Source organism: Perca fluviatilis, chromosome 20 (genome assembly GCF_010015445.1).
Source record: "Perca fluviatilis chromosome 20, GENO_Pfluv_1.0, whole genome shotgun sequence".
Lineage (NCBI taxonomy): Eukaryota > Metazoa > Chordata > Actinopteri > Perciformes > Percidae > Perca > Perca fluviatilis.
This window is the reverse complement of record NC_053131.1, coordinates 8,583,992-8,606,098: the sequence shown is the minus strand read 5'-3', so window position 1 is coordinate 8,606,098 and position 22,107 is coordinate 8,583,992. Positions and strand designations below refer to the sequence as shown.

Sequence of the window (22,107 nt, the reverse complement as noted above, 5' to 3'; positions counted from 1 at the left end):
CCCCGGTGGCCTTATACAGTAACATTATCGGTTGTGCCACATGTTGGTTAAATACATCAAACCTAGGAAGCTAATATGTGGCTACAGCCTGAAGACACACACCACCTACGTGGTTAATGTGCCTACTGGATTCACACTCTCTTCATTACCAGCATTACCAAATAAGGATACAGCTATAAATGTTCAATATGCAGTGCCATAAACAGACCTTTATGGGGGATACAAAAAGATCCACTGTCTGCCCAGAAGCCATCGGAGGGAATCGAGGGATGGGTACGTGAGACAGAGAGGAGGAATGAGAAGAGAACCGTGGCTAAAGCACCCGGAGGTCAACAACAAAAGCTTCACAAGCAAAAAAAATTGAGACAGCTGTGCCTCAGGATATCCACTAATGAGCAGGGAATGTCTTTCTTTTCAAGAATCTAAGAGCCCCTGATATGACGACGAGGCATCTGGAGCGTACATTTGATGGTCTGTGGCAAATGATCCTTCATTATCGGTAAAGAAAAAAAAACAACATGAAGGAAAATCTAATAATTCTGCAAATGAGGGGTTTCAGTGCCAAAGGTCTGGAATGTTTAGTTTCCTAAAATGCATTAATCTTTTCTTCTTAGAGTACAAATGACTCTTGAAAAGCAGTTTCTAAAGTTACAGTAATGCCTAATGCCTTTCTGCCAGTATTCCTTATTTTGTGACAGCACACTGCAGTGCGTTATTTCATCTCCTGATCTGGACGTTTGAATAATCAGCAAATCAAGCTTTAAACACAGCAAAACATTTAAACAATTTAATTTAGATTCTCGTGGTCACAAATCGACAAGTCCAGGGGTCTTCAACGTTTTTTTAACCCAAGGACCCCTTAACTGAAAGAGAGATGGAGCAGGGACCCCCTACTACATATATTGTATAAAATGAAGTTGCATATTAAATTGGGCCTACAATAACGTGTAGGGCGGCCTAAAGCCTTCATACATACCTTTTTTGCATAGAATAATAAGCTATTAAAATCACCTACTAATTGTTGGCATGAGTTTATAAATCATGTTTAAATTTAAACATACATGTGGTACAGTGAATCCTTAGGATGAACTGTATCTGTGGATGGACTACCTTAGAGACCACCTTACCTATAGGTCAGTAAGCCTATCATCAGTGGGGATTTATATTTGCTAATATGTTGGATTCATTTTAGGACTTTTTAATTTTATGAAAAACTTAAACTTAACTTAAATAATTTGGAGGCCCCCCTGCATTGACTCTGTCCCGGACCCGCCGGACTTCACTCTTTTCGGCCGGAAGTCCGGTACCTTCCGCTTTCTTTGTGTTGTAATTCTAACCTCCGAGGACTATGGTTAACTGCTCCTCAGATCTCTGCAGGGTAAATCCAGACAGCTAGCTAGACTATCTGTCCAATCTGAGTTTTCTGTTGCACGTCTAAACAACCTTTGAACGTACACATGTTCCACCAAAACAAGTTCCTTCCTGAGGCTGTTTTGCAACGGCACCCCGGCTCTGCCCGGTGCTTAGTGCCGCCCAAGATGATTGTGATTGGTTTAAAGAAATGCCAGTAAACCAGAGCACGTGTTTCTCCCATCCCAGAATGCTGTGTGGACTAGCCAGACCCTATTCCGCAGCGCTGTGGAGGAGGGTCTGGCAAAGCTAAACTACAAATCAACTGCAGTGCACATTAGTTTATAGGTGGTGTTAGTCTCCGTTTTTTTTTTTTTATTGTCAACAAATCCTTTGAAAAAAGACCAAAAACAACAATGTGTTTTACCGCCTCTTAATACTTTTTAACCTCCCTACCCTGTCTGTGGCTCTCAGCCCCAAGCCCATTGGTTCCAACTTTGTATATCTATGCATTTCTCTGTCAGGTAAATGTAGTAGTACAATGTTTTCCTCTGAAGTAGAAGTACACAATAAGTCAGTAGTATACAGTGGGGTTGCATATTAAGTCCTTTGGGGTCCTTCTGTAAGTAATTTTGGGGTACAATGGTTCTGGAGAAAGCAACAAGCAGCAATACCAAGGGTCACAAATATATATTTTCATATTAAAAAGGCTCATTAATTTCCGAAAACACACAGTGTAGTTGTTAGCAGACGTCACTCAAATAGAAGTAAATGGTGCATTTGTTGGGGACTATTTTGAGCTGCAGATTAATCTGTTGCACTGAGTATTTGGGGCAGCAGGACAGTGTATGTGGGATTGAGTCTAAATAAACTACAGTGTGTGTTCATGGTAATGAAGAAACATGTCACCCAGTGCAACAGTGTTGCTCATTGATGTGTTTTTAATAGTTTTTGGACAACAATGGAGCACAATTTGAATTTGCTCAGCGAGTCCCTCTGGCATTCAGTAATGATGCTCATTAACTATGCCCTTGTAGCCGAGCTGCACCAATCGGTGTATCTGATATAGGCGGGCCAGAGGCGACCTAAACCGATGACGACAGCGCTGCGATGTCAAAGTCATTAGTAAACCTTGCAAGATGGCTACGGATGAACACCAGTTGTTTGAAACGGCTTGGAAACTTGAAACTTGGCTTTTTATCTAAAAAGAAGAACAGAAATTCTTCCTTTGCAAGAAGGACTTTTTTTCTGTTTTGCCGACCGGATCTTTCGTATTTGGGTCTGGATTTCCAGGCTAGCTCTAGGGCACAGAGGGAGAAAATATAGGCTATAAGACTCTGATACACAGACAATACTAGTTAGTAGCAACCCGTTCTCATTCCCAAATCATAAAATACTGACGTTTGTTCAGTGGCTCTCAGCGTCAGATACAGACGCACAAATCACCCTTCAGCGTGTGCATGGGAAGCACCGGTCATAGCAGCAGCTGGACCACAGCGCTGGAAGATGATTTAACGGCGACAACAGTAGCGAGTAGTATGATAGACCGAATATCCACGTAAGGAGGAAGATTGGGGGGACGGATTGGTCAAACAACACAGGACTTTCACCCAGGAGACCTGGGTTTGTGTCCCGTTCTTGTCCGGCGTGAAACGTAAATTTTGTAACCCCACCCACCATTTTTTCCTAAACTTAACTGTCCCGTTCTTGTGCAGCATGTCAGTTAAACGTACGTCCCGACCCAGAGCGTCAAAAAGCGACGCCAAGAGTCCCGACCAAGCGCTTCTAAATATGACACCAAAGGGCTAAATTCTAAAGGAGATTTTATGCATCAGTAACAAACGCCAAAGGCACCTGACCAAGCGTCGCTTTTTGACTCGCTGGGAGTGAAAATGTGCTGTTAGTAGATACATTCACTGTTGTTTTTTGTCTGTTCTTGAATCAATTAATGCTTACCTGTCATTTATGTTCAATCAAAAACATCAATAAGCACTGTATTTATGTCGTAAACTGCAGAAAAAACCTGAATATTGTGCATCTAAAAGTTACGTACCGCTACACTTTCCAGCTCGTTCATTTCAACCTCTTTATCAAGGAGAAACCATAGCATTGTGTATATAGAAGAATCAATTTTGGGAAATGTTAATCAAGTTAGATCATAGAATGAGAGAGCTTTGATGCACACATGAATTGTTTTCATGCAATCCTCTAACAAGCATTCCTTATCATTATCTTTGCATTATTCAAAATAGAATTAATTCTTTATGTATTGGACTGTGTGCTCTAATAGCATTAGCAGAGGCTAATTCTATTGGTCTAATAGGTGTAATTAGGTAATTGCACTGTCATAAAGATGGCATTTATTTATACTGCAGATAACATGAGGGGAAGCTTGAAATTGTATAATGATTTATGTGTTTACCAGTGTTATAGACGTCCGGATGTGAAACCAGTTAAAGCTATATTGTTTTATGAAATAAGTGGTAAACAAAAGAACAGTGGTGATTCCATACTGGTAACGCCTTACATTCTGTGACACACTGTAATACGAGTCATAACTAGAGAATTCATGAAACATGTGAATGGTCATTTGCACTCAGTAAATAAATAACGCCATTGCGTAATGCAGCGGACCATTTCTCCTACAGTATGTTTACTGCTAAATTGATTAAGACTCTGCTGTAAGCTTTATGAATTGCACCGTTGAGAAACTTGAGTGAACTGCTGTACACCACAGTGACACCAGTTGTCCCCTTTTGCTGCAGGTTCTTTTACACGTTTGCAAATAAATGTGTGCAGCGCCGTTTGTGCTGTGTCTGAACGACATCGTCGGGGGGGGGGTAGAAATGAATAGTGTGAACACAATGGAATGTCTTGTTGTGCGGCCCTTTGCTCTCTGTTGTGTAACTAGGTAGGCTGCACCCACAATGCCACCAGTTCTCATAAATTCCCCTCGCCGAGGGTGAAAGGCAACGTTGACGAGGACCGAGCCTTTATCTGAGGCTGATAAATCCCCTCCCGCTGCCACACAGAGGATCACTGAGGAACCTTGAGCTGATTTATTGAGCTCAGAAAAACAGGGAGAGTGAGGAAGCTGTCCTCTGGCTGGATATCGCTGCCATTCTTCATTTGGGTGACGTTTCACTCAACCCTTGAAGAGAGTCCCAGGGAATACTGCTCTTTCTGTTTATAAGACCATTTTTATGGCATTTCTGCTTCATGAGATGGTGTTTAGGGACAAAAACAGGAAAAGAAAAGCGGATGGGTGTATGGAAGACATTGCAGAGGATGAGACATTGCACATCCATTGTACTGTATATTTTTCATTTTATTGTTGTGGCCAACGTTGATAACAGCATGTCATGCCAAAATATTTCCAGCCAACTCTTCAAAAAATCTCTAGCATATGTCAGAGTTTTGTTTAAATCCTCCACACAAACTCAAAATGCCACGGCCTGGCTGCAACTCTGGGCCCTATGAATTATTAAGAATTCCTCTAGAAATATGGCACCCCAGACAAAAGGTCCAGCATTTAAAAACATTTCTCTGTGAGATAAATTCATTTTTAATGGAATCTCTGCTATCAGTCGGCCGGGAGGGAGCGGGGGGGGGGCATGGTACATTTGCACGATTCTTTTTTTGTGCCATCGCCAAAAGCCCAAACTGGAGGAAGCTAACATTGTCGTAGCGTATTAGCTGTGTGTTATTTAACTTCCTGTGTCGGAGTATAAACTGCTCCACAAAAAAAGACATTGGACAGTTGTGAGACAAGAGTTGACGGGTCATTGGCTCCTCTTTTATTTCATTTTATACAAGTTTACTTTAGTATTCAAACAAACAACTGAATGTAAACACAAAATGTCAAGTCCTAAATGAAAAGGAGCAGAAAGAAGAAAGAAGATTCATCTTATATAATCTGCCCCTCTTTCACAAAACATGCATTAACAAATTGGAATTGGAATGGCTTTCTCTTTTTTCAAACCTCTGGATGTTGGCAGGCAAACTTCTCTTGTGAGCTTTATAGGCCTACATCATTTGCAGAATACTGTAATCATTAGGGCCACATCAAGGGGAAAAAAATTAAGGAGGAAGATTTTTTATTTATTATGCATTTCGAAAATAGTAGAAATGTCGAGAATAAAGTCAACTTGACGAGAATAAAGTTGAACTACCATTTCGAGAATAATGTCAAAATGTCGAGATTAAAGTTGAAATGACGAGAATAAATTCAACTCCTTTATCACTTACTCACATGTCCGCCATGCCAGCTGCCTTGTAGGCAGCTTCATAGATATGGGTTCGGTCCTTGGAGTGCTGCGCTCGCCTGAGCCCCACTCCTTCAGGATCAAACAGTCTGATAAATGGTCTTATTGTGTCTTGTGATACAACATATACGTAGGTGTAACCATCGATACCCTTGCATCGTCGTAGTAATCTACTAACTAGATCATGAAATTCCAACAACTTTAACTGAACAAACGATGGATTTGATGAATCTCGATGAATCTCGATGTCGACTTCTACTGATGATTCTTATGGCTCTTTTTTATGTGTAAAATGAAAACTGAAAGAGTCTATGTTTTACCAGCACTTCCCCAGACTTCAATACAGTAGGTCAGTCATTTGTGTGTTATTTGTCCACAATATACCAGCGGGGCGTAAACGGCACACCACAGAGTGAATAGAAAGGAGCTGGGAGAGCTAGCGCTAGCATGTTGGTTTGTTAGCATGTAAGTTAGGGCTGCACTACATATATATATTTTCTTTTTTTATCGTCATTGCAATATCAACTGGCGCAGTGAATACATTGTGAAAGGCTGCGACATATCGCAAAAGACACTCCGATTTTTTTGTGTTAGTTGGAAGAAATTATCAGCAGAAAACTGCATACAAAAAAAATTATTTTTTAGTGGTGCCTTTTATATTCAATTCAATGTTCAATTTTTTCAAAAAAAGAATGTTGGAAATGATTTCCTTTTGTTTGTTTTAAATTCAACAAGCTATATGTTGTATTTTAGCAGAATACTGAAAGCAGCAGAAATGCAGAACTCGGCACACTTTAATATCTGTTTATTTATCGCAAGTAATATCTGTATCGCATATTTTCATATTTTATATTGCCCCCAGAATTAAACTACAGGTGCTTCTTTCAAGAGCCACCATTTTGATGATATCAAATAATTATGCATTGTTTAAGCAGCACAGACACCAATTTCAGCTCCCACTGTAGCCCCAGTAAACGGTGATGCAATGCAACCACAATAAATGTGAGGAAAAATCTCGCTTTCAATTGTTTTTTATGTTTTTTTGCTATCGCTTTCTCCGCCTCCACATGCAACCCACAGCAGAGCGAAACAAGTTCCCACCCGTTCCCTGGAGGCTGTCAGACTAAAGCAGGCGAGGCAGGTACACCGCAAGACTCGGCTAAAACACTTCATTACAAAATCAGTGCATCCCAGAAGGCACTGAACATCTCGGATCTAACAATGTGGGAGAACTTGAGGTCAGATATTCTTTTAAAAGGCGGTGAAGTTTTGCAAAGCCCTGCTCTGCACACATTTAAACCTGAGCTGCCAACCCAGACCTTTGACTAAATAATTCATGTTCTGTTCAATTTCCCCTATGCACTGTACTGTACTGCACAGTAACATGGTCTGGGTGAATCCTCTTTTTTTGGTTGGCTGGAAGTCCATTGAAACCATGGCCATTGAGAATACTTTAAAGTGCCCATATTATGAAAAAATCACTTTTTCTGGGATTTGGGGTGTTCTTTTGTGTCTCTGGTGCTTCCACACACATACAAACTTTGAAAAAAATCCATCCATGCTGTTTTGAGTGAGATACGGTTTCTGAATGTGTCCTGCCTTCAGTCTCCTAGTGAGCTGTTCAAAATCGGCTCGGACTGTGACGTCACAGTCCGAAATGAGCTGGCTAACCACAACCGTTAGCTCGTTAGCATGCTAACCATTAGCATTGGCATGCTAACGCTAATGCTAACGCTAGCATGCTACGTCGTTCTCAATAGCAAAGCACTGCTACAACACACACAAGTTCACCATAATCTACAAAAGAACTACTTACATGTGCACCCTCATTTAGAAGTCTCCCAGCTAATCCTGCCTTGTAACTGACCAAAGTTGGAGAAACAGCTTTCTTTTACTGTCTCTAGAGTTAGCTAGCTGACATGATCTACATCTGAACTACTGAGCATGTGCGAGTGCAATCAAAGATAGTACAGAAGAAGAAGAAGAAAAGAGGTGTCACTCAGTAGCTAAAACAGAAACCAGGTGAAAAGAGGATCTGCAGCAGTGAGAGAGAGCTGTGCAGTACAACAAAAATATGGTGTTTTTGAAAATTAAACCATGTAAACCTATTCTGGTACAACCTTAAAATACAGTTATGAACCTGAAAATGAGCATAATATGGGCGCTTTAAGTCTGAAGTTCTGGTTGGAGTAAATCCTTTTACAGACAACCGCACAGTCTCCTCAGCATTGTAAATTAATACTTTTAGCTGGGGGGCTTTGGCTTCCGCTAATTGTTAAAGTCACAACATAATTTTTTTTTTTTTTCAGGTTACAAAGGTGTTTCTGTCAGTTACTTTTCGTTGAAATACCAGTTGTTATTGTATGTTGTGATTGCTGCAAGGTGGTTGTGGTAGAGGCGGGATAATCCCTGCCAAACGTGTTGTGGATTATCCTTTGAAATTGAATCACTGTTCTGAATTGATATGCTTGCCTCAAAGTTGCTAAGCAACCTGCGTAACCTTAGCAACATGCTAAACATTAGCAGGCACAGTAACGTATACAAGTGTGCAATTTTCGCTTTATTCAGTAACCTTCAACGTGTTCAACAAAACAATGTAAATGCTCTTATTTGCATTTTATTTTGAAAGCCTGATAATTCATTCTGGGCTGTGTGTTTGAGGATGGCTGCTTTGTGTCAGATTGTTCTTTGTTTTCCAGCTCACGCATTCTGCAATCCAACACAGCGCTTGTTTTGGATTATCCTGTACATCTCATAAGTTGATTATACTGCAGAGTTGTTTTACGTTGATTATACTGCAGAGAATGCAGATATTACCATGATTATTCTGTTGCTGTGCACTTTAGGGGTATGAAACGGTTGGTGCACGTGTGCCAGATTTTTGCTCTGCCGCACAGTCAACTGTGTTGTGCTGAACTCCTGACGATAACCGCCTGGCTTTGGCAGCCGTCGCTTTTAAAAAACACTTTTTGGGTAACGCTCTTGCAGGTAGGCGGGTTGTCCGGAAAGGTTGCCATGTGGTGGTGTGAAAGCAGCTTTAATCATACAAAACATGACATCTCTTTCTTTCTGTTGTGGTATAGAGAAGGTAAGGTGGTGACCATGATATGGTACTGAGGAGACAGGAAGCTTGCTGATTGCCTGACAGCTCATGGTCCCTGTTGGCCTCAACTGAGGAGGTGTTGACAATATCTGTCTAGAATGTTCTTTAGGGCTGGGTACCGAATTAAATACCTTTTAGGCACTGACCGACTGACTTGCCTCTAATATCGAAAAATGCCTCGTCGTTCAATACCCAATTTCAATACCTAAGGAGTAAATCTGATCAGAGTCAGTGAGCCAATAAGCATGCAGCATGCTTCTACTAAGATCTAATAATGCTGCTGATTGGCTGTTTAACGTTACACGTCGCAGAGGTTACTCACAGAGACAGGGCTCACATAGTAGCAGCTGAAAAATAAAGTAAATAAGATTTGTGTTGTAATTTCTTTTTGTTCTATAAAATTGGTATTTAATTCATTTGTTTCGGAAACCGGTATCAAAGTCATGGTATTGGTAGTATCTAACATTTTTGAAAGATACCCAAGCCCTAATATTCTTCATTCCTCTGTTTAACCTGATGAAGGACCGAAACGTTGTATTTCTCAATCAAGTTTATTGCAAATAAAAGGACAGTGGACATGTCCTCCTTCCTATATACGCACCTGTCTACAAGGAATTGAAGGTGTGCATGAGCCTCCACGGTCAAAATACATCACCCATCTGCTGCCAGCTACAACAGCCGCCAGTCATGTAGCAGTGTAGCTGGTTGTCCTGCCAATCATTGAGGAACCTAGCAATCATCTGTCTCCAAGTGGCCTTCGGACAGTATCAGAGTGATGTGGTTACAAGCAGTGTGAAGGCAGTGAACTGGTTGAATTGACACATGGACAGATAGAACCTCAGCTAATGTATTTCACATATCCTTGTAGTAATCATGCCTTTTTATAGGTTATTTCATTCATGTATTCGTTGGGGCTAAGAAGTCTGCTATTTGAAATGCTCAGCCACTGAATTCCCTTTTTCATGTGTGTCCCTGAAACATCTAGGTAATTCCCCGAGGTGATCTGCACTGAGCCAAGTGTAGTGATGTGAGCTCTCAAGTTAGGGAACAATTGATTTATTTGGCCTTACATGGTTTTCACTGCTCTTTACACTGTAGCCCCGTCTCATTTCTACTGAATAAGGTGTTGGAGGGTAAGTGAGATGGCGAGCTTTTTTGAGCCACATACAATATTCTTGTTGTCATAAAAGCAACCAGGTAGCAGCAGTTTTTACACAGTAAATTAAGCGTTGAGTCAGGTTTTTGGTTCAGGGAGCTGTTATTAAATCTATTGAGTGTTCTAAAATATAGTTCATACAGCAGGTGCCACTGGACAAATGAGCATTCTTTGAAAAGCATTCTGTTTGTAAATGGGTGGGTTTTGCCCGGCATCACCAATTTAGTCAGTTTCAGCCACACATAATTCCTAATGCATTGGGTGGGCAGGAGGGAAGGAGGGAAGAAATGGGTTGAGACAGGCAAAACGAGGCAGCTCATGAACAGTTTTGTTTTGTGGCATTTCAACTGAATTTACCTGCACCATTGGGTCAAGCCAGAGCGTCCAGGCATGCCTCGGGATGACCTTCAGTGGTAAACATATCTGACACCTTAATGGTTGCGACAGACGGGGATGTTTGTTTAGTCTCCGTAAGGAAGAGAATTCTTTTCAAATTATTTTTGTACCAGTCAGCGGATTGCTCTGCCGTGTGACTGCTCTGCTTATGCTTCAGGGGGGCCGTGGCTACATGCCATCCTGTTAATTACGGTAGAGGTTTAACAATGCTAACTATGGCATTGTGGACATTAAAAGAGACCTGAACTTGTTTTTGGGTGTCGCCCTTGTTTTCATCTTGAACTTTGACCCTCTCAATGTGTGTTTTCACTTCGTCAAAGTTAATTGGAAATGTCTTATTCAGCGGTCTGCCATCCAAGCTAGCTAGCTAGCGCTAGCGTTAACTGGTAACCAGCTCTGTTCGTCAGCATGTACTGCCGTACATGCTGACGAACAGCACCAGTACCCGGAGGTCTGCGTTTACCTGCCAGCTGATAGGAGTTGTCCAACTCTGCTGGATAACTCGCGTCAGGTTGAAAATCAAGAGTTTTTCTTATAGCATTTAGCTTAGAGCAGCATCATTGAAACCATACACATCACTAGCTTAGACTAGGGCTGTAGCGATACACTAATCTCACGATACGATATGATACACGATATTCAGCTCACGATACGATATATATCACGATATTCAGCCAACGATACGATTCGATATAATTCGATACACTTACATCATTTTCTGAAAGATTTAAAGGGGACAGAGTGATTTTGGTGACATCTTGTGAGTGTTCCATTTACTTGGATTTAATTAATTAAACTGAAAACATCAATTACACAATATATGTCTCTGACTTGACAGAGAGTCTACAGCAGGGATCATCAACATTTTTTTCAGAATTTTTCTAACCACTCTGGCGGCCGGACTTTCAAATAAAGAAAATTAAATGAATTTATACCTAATACGCCTATTCTTGTTCGAAATTTTCACTTTCTTACTGAATTAATGCTACTTTTTTTTTTTTTTTTTTACATGTATTAGTGTGAGCAAACTCCTAAAAAACATGGACACTCCATAATGATAACTGGCTCTTTAACTAGAAAAAGATCTCAGATTAGGAGGCAGTTCACTGAGGAGTGATGGTTAAAGTCTGTGATTATGGAAAAATTATTGTAGTATGCAGCATCCTGATTGGTGGAAAATGCTTGCAGAAAGAAAGGCTGTTGTCAGGTAAACATGTCACTGTCAAAGAGGCTGAAGTGAAAAGTTGACGTGGAAAAGCCAACAGCCCAGCTTTAATGATTAATGGACTGATAAGCAGGCTATGCACTCGTCATGTATGCCTCATTTGCAATGAAACGATGTTGTTGCAAAATAATACAACCAGCATCATCATAACTCGAACATAACGATCGCGTCATTCACGTGCATATTAAGTAGCTCCAGATTGTCCTCTCTAGTGGAGAGTTTGGTTTGTTCAGCCAGCAGTGAGGTTTACAAGAATTTGTCAAAATTTCCAGATTCCCGGCAACCTAAGATAAACAGTTAGACTACAAACCGACAGCTTTTGTTTTAGCTTGTTTGTAAAAATTCGCTATTTGCAGAGTAGAGCTGTGTTTGCGTAAAACAGCGCGGTGGACTGAGCAGATTGAAATATCGCTTTCTACATGTTTATGCTGGAGTGCATTGATAAGTATTGACTTTCTACTCATGAAGGTTTAATTGTAGCCTATTTACAGAAAAGAGACCAGCGTGAGTTCATCTGCCCCAGTGGCCGTTGGTAACTCTGTATCGTTCCCAGTCAGGTGCTGCGTGTTTTAACCTTTAACGCGCACACATCTCGGCTCAGCAGTGTGTGTGGAGCTCGGGCATCACTGTACAGAATCCCGGCATGTGAATAGAGTTGTAAATACAGGGGGCTGGGTTTTTGCTCTAAATGCTTGAAATGATAAATAACAGAACACATTTTTTCCTCTTTACATTTTGTGAATTCATGATTATTCTGCAGGTCAGACTAAAAGCTTTGGCGGCGGGCCAGTTGACGTTGGCTGCTCTACAGCAACACTAGCAGCTGGCTGACCAAATCGCTCTTCCTGCAACGTGAACGGGGGTAAACACGGGGGATTTGAATGGGACTTATGTATCGATACTCGCGGCTTAAAAATCAATACTTTCTTGGGGGAAAAAATATCAATTTATATCGCAGAATCGATAAAATTGCTCAGCCTTAGCTTAGACGCGTCATTCTCCCTACCGCCGCCCCTTTTGTCCAAATATGGTAACTTCTGGCTCTAAGATACCAAGATGGCGACGGCCAAAATGCAAACTCCTGGCTTCAGAACGCAGGGCTCCAGACTAACTTTTTTCACTAGGAGCACAGTGGCCCCCAACTGAAAATTTTAGGAGCGCAACCAGAAGATTTAGGGGCACACACCGTAAATCAACATGCTAACCAAATATTCACATTTCTACTAATTTCCACTGTCTTACTAATAAATACTTTCATAATAGATGCAGAAATTACAATGTGCTGTTTTAAATTCAGTGTCACTTTTGAAGATTCAACATAGAAGGCATCATTGCTCTCATGACAGTAAACAAAATATAAAAAAATATACCAGTCTAGTCTACAATTACAATGAATTCAACTTAAAATTAAACATGCATTGTTTAGGCTACTACCCTTAGGATTGGGTACCTTTCGCATCTGAACCAATATTGGTACTGATACCTGAAATTCTGTTCCAGTACCCAATGGTACTTTTTTCAGTACTTTCCCTCTGTAATTACAAAACAATTATTTCAGTTGTAAAAACAATTCCAAACCTATTTATCCTATGTACTAAGAACATTGTTATTTTATTAGAATATGTTACACTCTAAAGAAATTAAACAAAAATAAAAATCCTACAACCTATTAAATTGAATAATGATTAATTTCTTACTGTAACTTTTATTCTTGTATTTGTATATTATTATATTTTAGTCGGTTTTATTTTCATCATGACCGTTTTGAATTTCTCTTTAATGTTTCATGTAAAGCACTTTGAATTGCCTTGTTGCTGAAAGGTGCTGTAGAAATAAAGTTGCCTTGCCTTACAACCTCAGCCTGTCAGTCAGTCACCAGGGCACAGAAACCACTGTTGTGCCTGGCTGCTCGTCTCCGAGGAAGTGTAACGTCAACAGCACCGCGACCGCTTTCGCCTCGCCATTAATATGATATCGCAGCAAACGCTGTCTGCGTGAAGTTTTTAAAAACTGTAACCATACTTGCAACCACTTTATCGGCATTGCCGTGATTTCAACAAAACTGCAGAGCCAACGTAATTTGCACCGTCTGCAGCTCTGCGTGTTTGTGTCTGTGTCAGAGCTCTGCTCTCTGTCAACTTTCAGAGAGGACAGATAAGCTTGCGCATACGCGCTCAGGTACCGAGATTTCGACATTTAACGTGTAAAAAAAGGGGGCAAATTTACTGGTCGCACATGTGCAACTAGATGTAAAATTCAGTCGCACACTCTCAAATTTTGGCCGCAAAATGCAACCATTTGGTCTGGAGCCCTGGAACGGCAGTTCACAAACCAATGGGTGACGTCAACGATGCTATGTCCATAATTATTACAGTCTATGATCTGTACACCTCCCTTTGTTACTGGATCATGGAATTTCTCACAGAGACCCCAGACAGTGTGCATTGGGAAAGTCATCTCCACAGCCACTACATTCGGCACCGGTGCCCCCCAGGGATGTGTGCTCAGCCCGCTGGTGTTCACAATAATGACCCAAGTCTGCTCCGCCAAATATGACTCCAATCAAATTATCAAGTTTGCGGACGACACAACACTGGTGGGCCTCATCAGCAATGATGATGAGATAGCATACAGAGGTGAGGTGGAACAGCTGGCCCACTGGTGTCAAAATAACATATCTCTCAACATTGATAAGACGAAAGAGATGAAAATTGACTTCAGAAAGACCCATGCTGCCCACCTCCCTCTTCTCGCCAATAGATCCTGTAGCTAGCTAGCTGTTTTTAAGCTATATATTTATTGTTTTATAGCTTGTTTCTTTTTACTGTTTTATGGTCTTCTTTAAGATTTTTTCTATTGTGAAGCACTTTGTGACTTTGTTCTGTAAAAAGTGCTATATTAAATAAACATTTATTATTAATATAAAGTTAGCTTCATGAGTTGGTTGAAAACACTATCTCCAGCTGACTTTTTTATTATTTTTTAATGTTTATTTTTTTACACTAGAAACCTGTAGAAGTATTCCTCACCAGTTGATTATCCATGTATTGGACATAAAGAAACAGCATTGATTTTGTATTGCAGATTAAATATTATGTTTTCAAACAACTAGGTTTAATTTTTTCGAGAGAAAAGGCTTTAAGGATGATAATTCTCCGTAGGTTTATCACTACAGGTGACCCCTTTCACATTGTCATTTGATACGCTGTTCTTATAAATACATCAATTATAGCCGCTTAAAATGCTATTTTGGATAACAAGTTTGGCTCGAGTGTAATTTTCCCAAAACCAAATTAAGAGCAGAACGGAGCCATGAATGCTACTCTAAACTTTGTAGAAACATAGTAGCTTGCCGTGCCTATCTCCATTTGCTAAGCTACTATTGGGTGAGGGGTTTAGCAAACAGTCAGTTGGTGAGGAAACGTGTGTTTGTGTTTTGAGGTAAAAAGGGGCTGCAGCGTGGCAAACACAAGCTGCAGGCAATTACTTTGCTTTCAAATGCTTCATTGTTCAGTTCCTGTTGACGCCATGTAGTATCCCTCCTACGCTGCTGCTTCTCAGAATGTAGTTACATAAAGATCAATATTTCCCAAAGACCCTTTCAGTCCCATCTTTTCTCTCAGATTGCATAGACATCGGAGAATTGCATTGTTTTTCTGCATGTCAGAATTCAACCAAGGTCATCCTTGACCTCGCCAGTCTGCTGTATGTAGCTCTGACGCAACGTGAAAATGCATTCGTCGTTGGAATGGAAGGGGTTCCAGGTGGAGGGGATATTTGCAGAAACCGGTGCCGTGTGTCACAGTGCCGGTCAGGGTCTGACTCCCTCTCTTCGATTGCTCTTAAAGAAACTCATCAAAACATGAAGGATAAATGTCCAAATCCTGAGCTGTTTTCACAGCCTGAATGCCAGCTGAATCAACTTGACATTTTTTTTTTTTAGTTCCCCTAACTGCCTGTAGCACAAATGCTCATAGTGTGTCAGTGGGGGTTTGATTAGGTTATTCATCGATACTGAGTCACTACTTCATCGGGGGCCGGATGAATAAATTGCACACATTAGTGATTATAAAAAACACATGCAGTGAGGTGAATATTTTACACCAGGAACTCCCCTTTATGAACCAACCAAGAGAGTGAATTAGCAATGAGGTATGAACATCAAAGAGGGAATTTTTATTTCTTCATGGTAGTTAATATTTATAGTCTCAAAAGATTTTTTTTTATAATAACATTTACAGCTGCATTTTTTTCTACAAAATGGATCACAATTCTAGCATATTGGTAAAGATATGACTACTGTAACACTTGTACTATAACATAATAATTCTGCTCATATCAGTTCATAAATCAATAAATAATGAAGTGCATTCAGTTTAAATCAGTTTACATGTAGTAGCTTTGTGTAAAAAACACAGCGGGGGCTTCAGCACAGTTGATCTGTGTCCCAACAGCGAGTGTAATGTGCCGAGTGTCAGAGCCTCAATCTCATCTATAATATTTGACTTTTATTGTATAGATTTAAATCAGTATTACCAAGATATTCTGATCCGTCTCACTGTTGTTTGCCTAACTCTAATTTCTCTCTGCTTCTATCTCAAAGTCGCAGTTTGCAAGCAGCCCCATCTGGCAAGGAGTCGTGGAGTGTCCCTAAGTGAACAGACGTCAAGTCGCAGTGAGTATACAGATATTTGCTCGCAGCACTGTGTTTGAAACCAGTTCAACAGCAGTTTAATTTTGTGCATGCTCAATTTCATTTCTAGTATATTGCTGCCTTCAGGAGAGAGCAATGCTATTGACTTGGCTTTTACTGTATGCATGTCTAAACCAGGTTGAACAGGAGTGGTTCAACATATAATTGATGCTAGTTGTGTGACTGGCTCAGAGTAAAAGCCTATGAGAATATCAGCACACATCATATCTCCCAGTTTTACCATGTAATAATCACATCCGGGATGAATCAGCAGCTGAAAGTATTTCAGGTACAATGACAACAAGTGTCTTTTTCTTTTAGTGCCAAAAAACAAATTAAGTAATGTTTTTCATCTCCATCATGGGTTCACTGCACATCATGAGTCACATTCAATCTAAAGACATAAAGTCATAAGTTGTTTTGAACCGCCGCCCACTGAGCTTTTCAATTCATTTTGCCATCTTTTGCGAAATCACATCACTGAAATTAAATGTGAGCACATATGCAGTTCAAGTAGTGCACACAGTGTTCAGCCGGACTCCATTTCCTATATGTCACACACACACACACACACACACACACACACACACACACACACACACACACACACACACACAATGAATCCAGCACAGAGAATTACCTACAGTGTTATTTTCTCTGCATGATCACACTGATTTTACTATCGCACGTTTGTGCAGAAAATATATAGGTTTATCTTTGGCATGTAGTAGAACTTCTTCAGCAGTAATGCTGCTGTCAGCAGTGCAAACAGAAAGATGATTACAGGACAAAATTATCTAGATTGCCTGTCTCTCTTAGCATCCAGAGAGATCATAGCACCAAAGAACACAGAAAGGTACTTGCCTCGCAGACACTTGTTTATAAGATAATATCTTTCTACGATAAGTCCCCATTCCCAAGCTCCGCCCCAAACAATATAAATGTATATGAGGGAAAACTAGGGCAAGCCTGAATCAGAATTTCAATAGACCACATTTTTGTTTAGACTTGCAATTTTGGCAGTAAGCACCATCACACCCAGAATATCAATCAAAGGCTGTTATTCTTATGTCTCTGAGATATGTTTTGAGCGAGACACCACTCTGCTCAGTGGAAGTGGCAGCGGTGAAAATATCGACAATAATCGCTACCAGCAGCAGATGTCACACATTGTTATTTCTTTCCCCTCTATATGAATTATTCCTCTCATATGAAACAACGGAAACTCTGCCACCTTTCTCTCCCCCACACTACTATCAACACCACGACATTTCCGAGACCTCTGCGACCCCTCCATACATTATACAGCTACATTAACTGCTGTTCTGCTTGCTGATTCCCTTGCACAGTTTTATTGGACTGATGCTCAGAGATATTTGGCTGCAGAGGCCAAAAATAGAAAGGGGTGATGATGGATCGTAAAGTACTTCGTTTATTGGACTTAATGGAGCTCAGTTTATAGGTAGAATGGTGAACCATTGAAATGGGAGTGTCAGCGGCGTATTATAGTCGCCGTAAAGCCCCCTGCTTCCTTCAGACCACTGTATGAATGCAGGCCAGAAACATAGTCATATTTTGGAAAAGAATAATGAATGAGAACATTGTGAAACATGCGGTCAGCAGAGTGAGGCCAGGAACAAACCACACACGAAGCGAAGCACAGCGATTCATAGATTCGTCCCTGATCGGGCGCCTGATCGGGAGCCTGATCGCGTGTCTCGCTCTAGACACAGCTGAGAATTCAAGACAGCCAAAAAATATTTTGCAAAGTATCCGGCTGTGCTGTGGCCTTCCTGTGTTTGATTACCTACCTGGCTTGACACATTTGTTCGCGGCTTGCGACTGAAATAAGCAATCGCTGCAGCGCGCGGGCCGGCACGCCCGCTCCGCTCCTAATCACAGCTGGTATGAACTGATAACAATAGATTGGATAACATGGGCGCCGAAAAGAACGCTTCCGGGTCCAGTGTGTTTTTAGCGCAATGAGTTTAAATTAAGGTATTCAAAGTCAGAATTCAGCTGCTCACTGTGTTGCAGTCACACTTAGTCATTTAATTACTGTGTGGGTTTACCTTCAAAAGAAGTTTGAATTTTAGAAAATGATTTCCAGGGTGCGAGAGCTGTGAAAGCTCCACTTGGAGTGCTCTCTCCTGTGTTACCAGCCACAACCTGACGGACATTTCTGCCACCCACGGTTGCCTCGGCTTGACTGAAGTGAATAGAGGAGATGATGGGTGCACAAAGATGTGAGAATGTCGAATTGGCAGGCTGTACCGGTTTGCCTGCAACCCCTCAGAAGCAAATTTGAGCCCTTACAGCTGATTGACTCCTGGCTCAGCCTCATTAGTGAATTCGCAGAGGAAGGTTCCATGCAGGTGGGGGTGGGGAGAGAGTTTCAAAGAGCATGAAGGCCAAGTACACCGCTTCCCGTTCTGCTGACCACAGAACCATGGCGGAGTCCTTGGCTCATCTAAAATGCTGTTTCACATAATGGGAGCAAGCTGAAAACAAATAAACCAACCTGATAATGAGGCTTTCCCTCAATTTCTGTGACATTTTCCCAATAAGAGTCATCCGTGCTTTTAATAGACAACAAACATCTGTGCTGCTCGGAAACACAGTCTAATTTGTTTGGTAATTGTTGGCTGAGCACAGAGCGAGCTAACCATGTTTTTTGTCGATACCTATTAAAGTTCTTAGAGCTATAATACGATGGTTATTCATTACAGTATGCACTACTCTCATAATCCAGCTCCTGCTGTAAAAAGGAAGTAGGCTACAGTAGTAGTATTATGACAAGTTAGCTCGACAAGTGAGTGAAATGTCTGGACGACTATCAGATGAATTGCCATGAACTCTGGTGCAGATGTTCATGCCCCCGAGCAAGTTTAATAACTTTGGTGATCCCTTAATACGTCTAACATTTACGTCTAATACTTTGATTGATCAACAAATGCCTGCAAAACATTTCATTCAGCCTCAGCTGTACTTTGGACTTAGTGATTATTGGTAAATGTCAGCATGCTAACAAGCTAAACTATAATGGTGAGCAAGGTAGTCATTAGGCTACCTGCTAAACGCAACATATCCTCATACCAAAACGACAGAATAGGTTGATTTCCTATGACTCCCAAAGCGATATGAACGTTCTAATTACTGCCGAACAGTGGCCGTTTTCAACACGTGACTGCGGTGCCAGTTTTAATAATGCCAAAACTGCCAAAATATGGACGGAACTGCGTCACGGACGTCACTGCGTCACTGACTAAGGTCTTCCGAGTGAAAGTCCGGTGTTTTTTTTTTACTCATCCTGTCACCTGACTTCCTTGTTCCGCGATAATTACTGCGGCCACGAGATGTCGCCGCGTAATAGCACACGTAAATAATGGTCGTTATGAGCTGCTTGCACAATTGACCCACAGTATACGGTCGTTTTCTGGGTGAGGACAGTCTGGCGAGTGTCTTTCCGAGAGGATACATGTATTATACAAATGTGTTTAAAGGTCCCATGGCATGAAAATTTCACTTTATGAGGTTTTTTAACATTAATATGCGTTCCCCCAGCCTGCCTATGGTCCCCAATTGGCTTGAAATGGTGATAGGTGTAAACCGAGCCCTGGGTATCCTGCTCTGCCTTTGAGAAAATGAAAGCTCAGATGGGCCGATCTGGAATCTTGCTTGTTATGAGGTCATAACAAGCAAGGTTACCTCCCCTTTCTCTGCTTTGCCCGCCCAGAGAATTTGGCCAACCCATGAGAGAGAGGCATCATGGCTTTCAAATGAGCAAAGTGGCAGTTGGTCAAGGCCACACCCCCACCCTCCACCTTGCCCCTCCCTCTCTTCTCCTCAATAGCTACACGCACAGAAATGGCACATCCTAAGGAAAGCTCATTGTGGGACTGGCTCTAGTGGCTGTAATTCTGCACCAAGGCTGAATTTCGGGAAAGAGACTTCAGATCGAGTATTAGGGGACCACTAAGGTCTATAGAAAAGCATCCAAAGAGCACCATGTCATGGGACCTTTAAAAACCATTTCACTTATTACACCCCAGTAAGCTTGTTCTGGTGATTTGCAGAAGCTGAGCCAAAGATCAACTGATTCAAGACTTTTCTGGATGTGTGGATTGGAAATCATCATTATTTGAACATCATTTCGATGACATGCTGTATATTTTTTTATGAAGCGTGTTCTAACTACATTTTGAAAGCTAATCATTGAATCGCTGTCAGAACAATGGTTATATGTAACCTAGACCTCGTTATACTCTATACTTCTTTGAAACATGAATACTCACAGTGAAGGTTGTTTTCTCTTAATGAAAGGTTTCTCTTTTAGAGATCCATGTCTGTTGCCCAGGTAGTGATGATGAAATCTTTTAGATAAAACCGTTTCCACAGTGCTTTGAGTACACGTGAGGTGTCTGAAGTACATGTTAAGAGTTGGAAGTTTGTTCAGAGAAGTGGGTGGTGATGGCGCAGTGGATATGACGCAAGACACTTAAACCATAGTTGCTCCAGAGGTGTGTGACCTCTGACATATATAGCAATTGTAAGTTTTGGATAAAAGCGTCAGCAAATTGACATGTAAAGAAGGACACGTAAAAGGACATGAAACAAATGTACACTATAAAGTACGACACACATTTTAAGATTTAAAACCAGACTTTCCAGTTTGTGTCTGGATGTCGATGAAAGACTGTTAGCTGTGATGTATTCAAAACAGTCAATTCAGCAATACAGAGGACTATATTCAGTTAGCTGTAATTCTGATGCTTTGCTAATTAGTGAGGGAAAATAATTACACTCACTCTTTCCACTTGGTGTAATCGCAGATGCACAAATTAAAAAAGATGGACCATGAACGCAACTAAAAATTCAAAAATCATCTCCTTTGAGTTGGTGGCGAGAAACAGGTGGACATGAGCAAATAATATATCATCTACTGTTGTTGGTCTGTTTGTAAAGGGAAGGAAACTGATGTGTCACCCTGTATCAGCAGCTTCGCATTTTAAAAGCTTCTCTCCAGGCGGAGATGTTAGCCACTTTTTGGAAATTATGACATATTTTCTAACAAAATGACTGATAGTACCAAATGAGGAGAAATTACAGTGTTCTTTTTACCAGCTAGTAGGTAACTGATGACCTTGGCTGACAAAACGCTTTTAAAAAATGAATAATCTGTCAGTTAGGTGCTAAATGATGGACTTCGTGGCTTGATGTTTTGTCTTTAATGCAAGGAATCACTCAGAAATAGAACTCCAGAAATACCTAAATGTGTTATCGTCTGCACAAGAACAAAAAAAAAATGTGATTCTGGTTAATGCTGACATTTAGATAACGCTGATTCATGCATTTCTGACCGAAAGGTTGACAGTCAAATAAATAGAGTATCTTTTCAAAATGAGATATGGGCGGTTTGAAAAACAGTGACATTAGTTATTGCTGGTTTGAAGCTAAAATTCAGATTGTGGATTTATTTATTTTTTTAAATGTTTAGCTGGTGTACAACATTAGCCTGGCTCCGACCCTCGTATGTACTTCCGCTCAATTTTCATTTTCCTTCAGTACTATATCTGGGTTTGTGGTATATTCTTGGGTTTTCTCCAACCAAATATTTGGCGGTCCAGTGAGCGAACAGAAGGAGTGGCTGAGAACGATGACGTTGAGGTCGTGATGTGCGCTAGTTTGAGTTATAGTTCCGTAATGGCGGCGGAGAAAGATGCGGTCCGTTGTGGCAACGCTGCCGAATATCCAGAAGTTAAAGCCCGAGTAAGAACAATCTTTGCTGAGTTGTGTTGGTGGCCATGATGTTGTGGCCCTCCTCCCTGTTCGGGAACAGTTTGATTTTCCAGCTCGCTCCATTAGTGGTGAAGGAGCTGGCTAAGGCTAACGGTAGCGATGCTAAGCCGATAGTTGTTG

At 41.0% G+C, this 22,107-nt stretch overlaps 1 protein-coding gene across 1 annotated transcript in view; it reads left to right on the top strand.

Moving 5' to 3' along the window:
- Positions 1-22,107, top strand: part of gfra4a (GDNF family receptor alpha 4a) — a 372,479-nt gene that overhangs the window by 122,348 nt on the left and 228,024 nt on the right. The window contains exon 3 of the mRNA XM_039786361.1: positions 16,099-16,170. Coding sequence (XP_039642295.1) covers positions 16,099-16,170 — 72 coding nt within the window. The remainder of the gene's footprint in view (positions 1-16,098; positions 16,171-22,107) is intronic.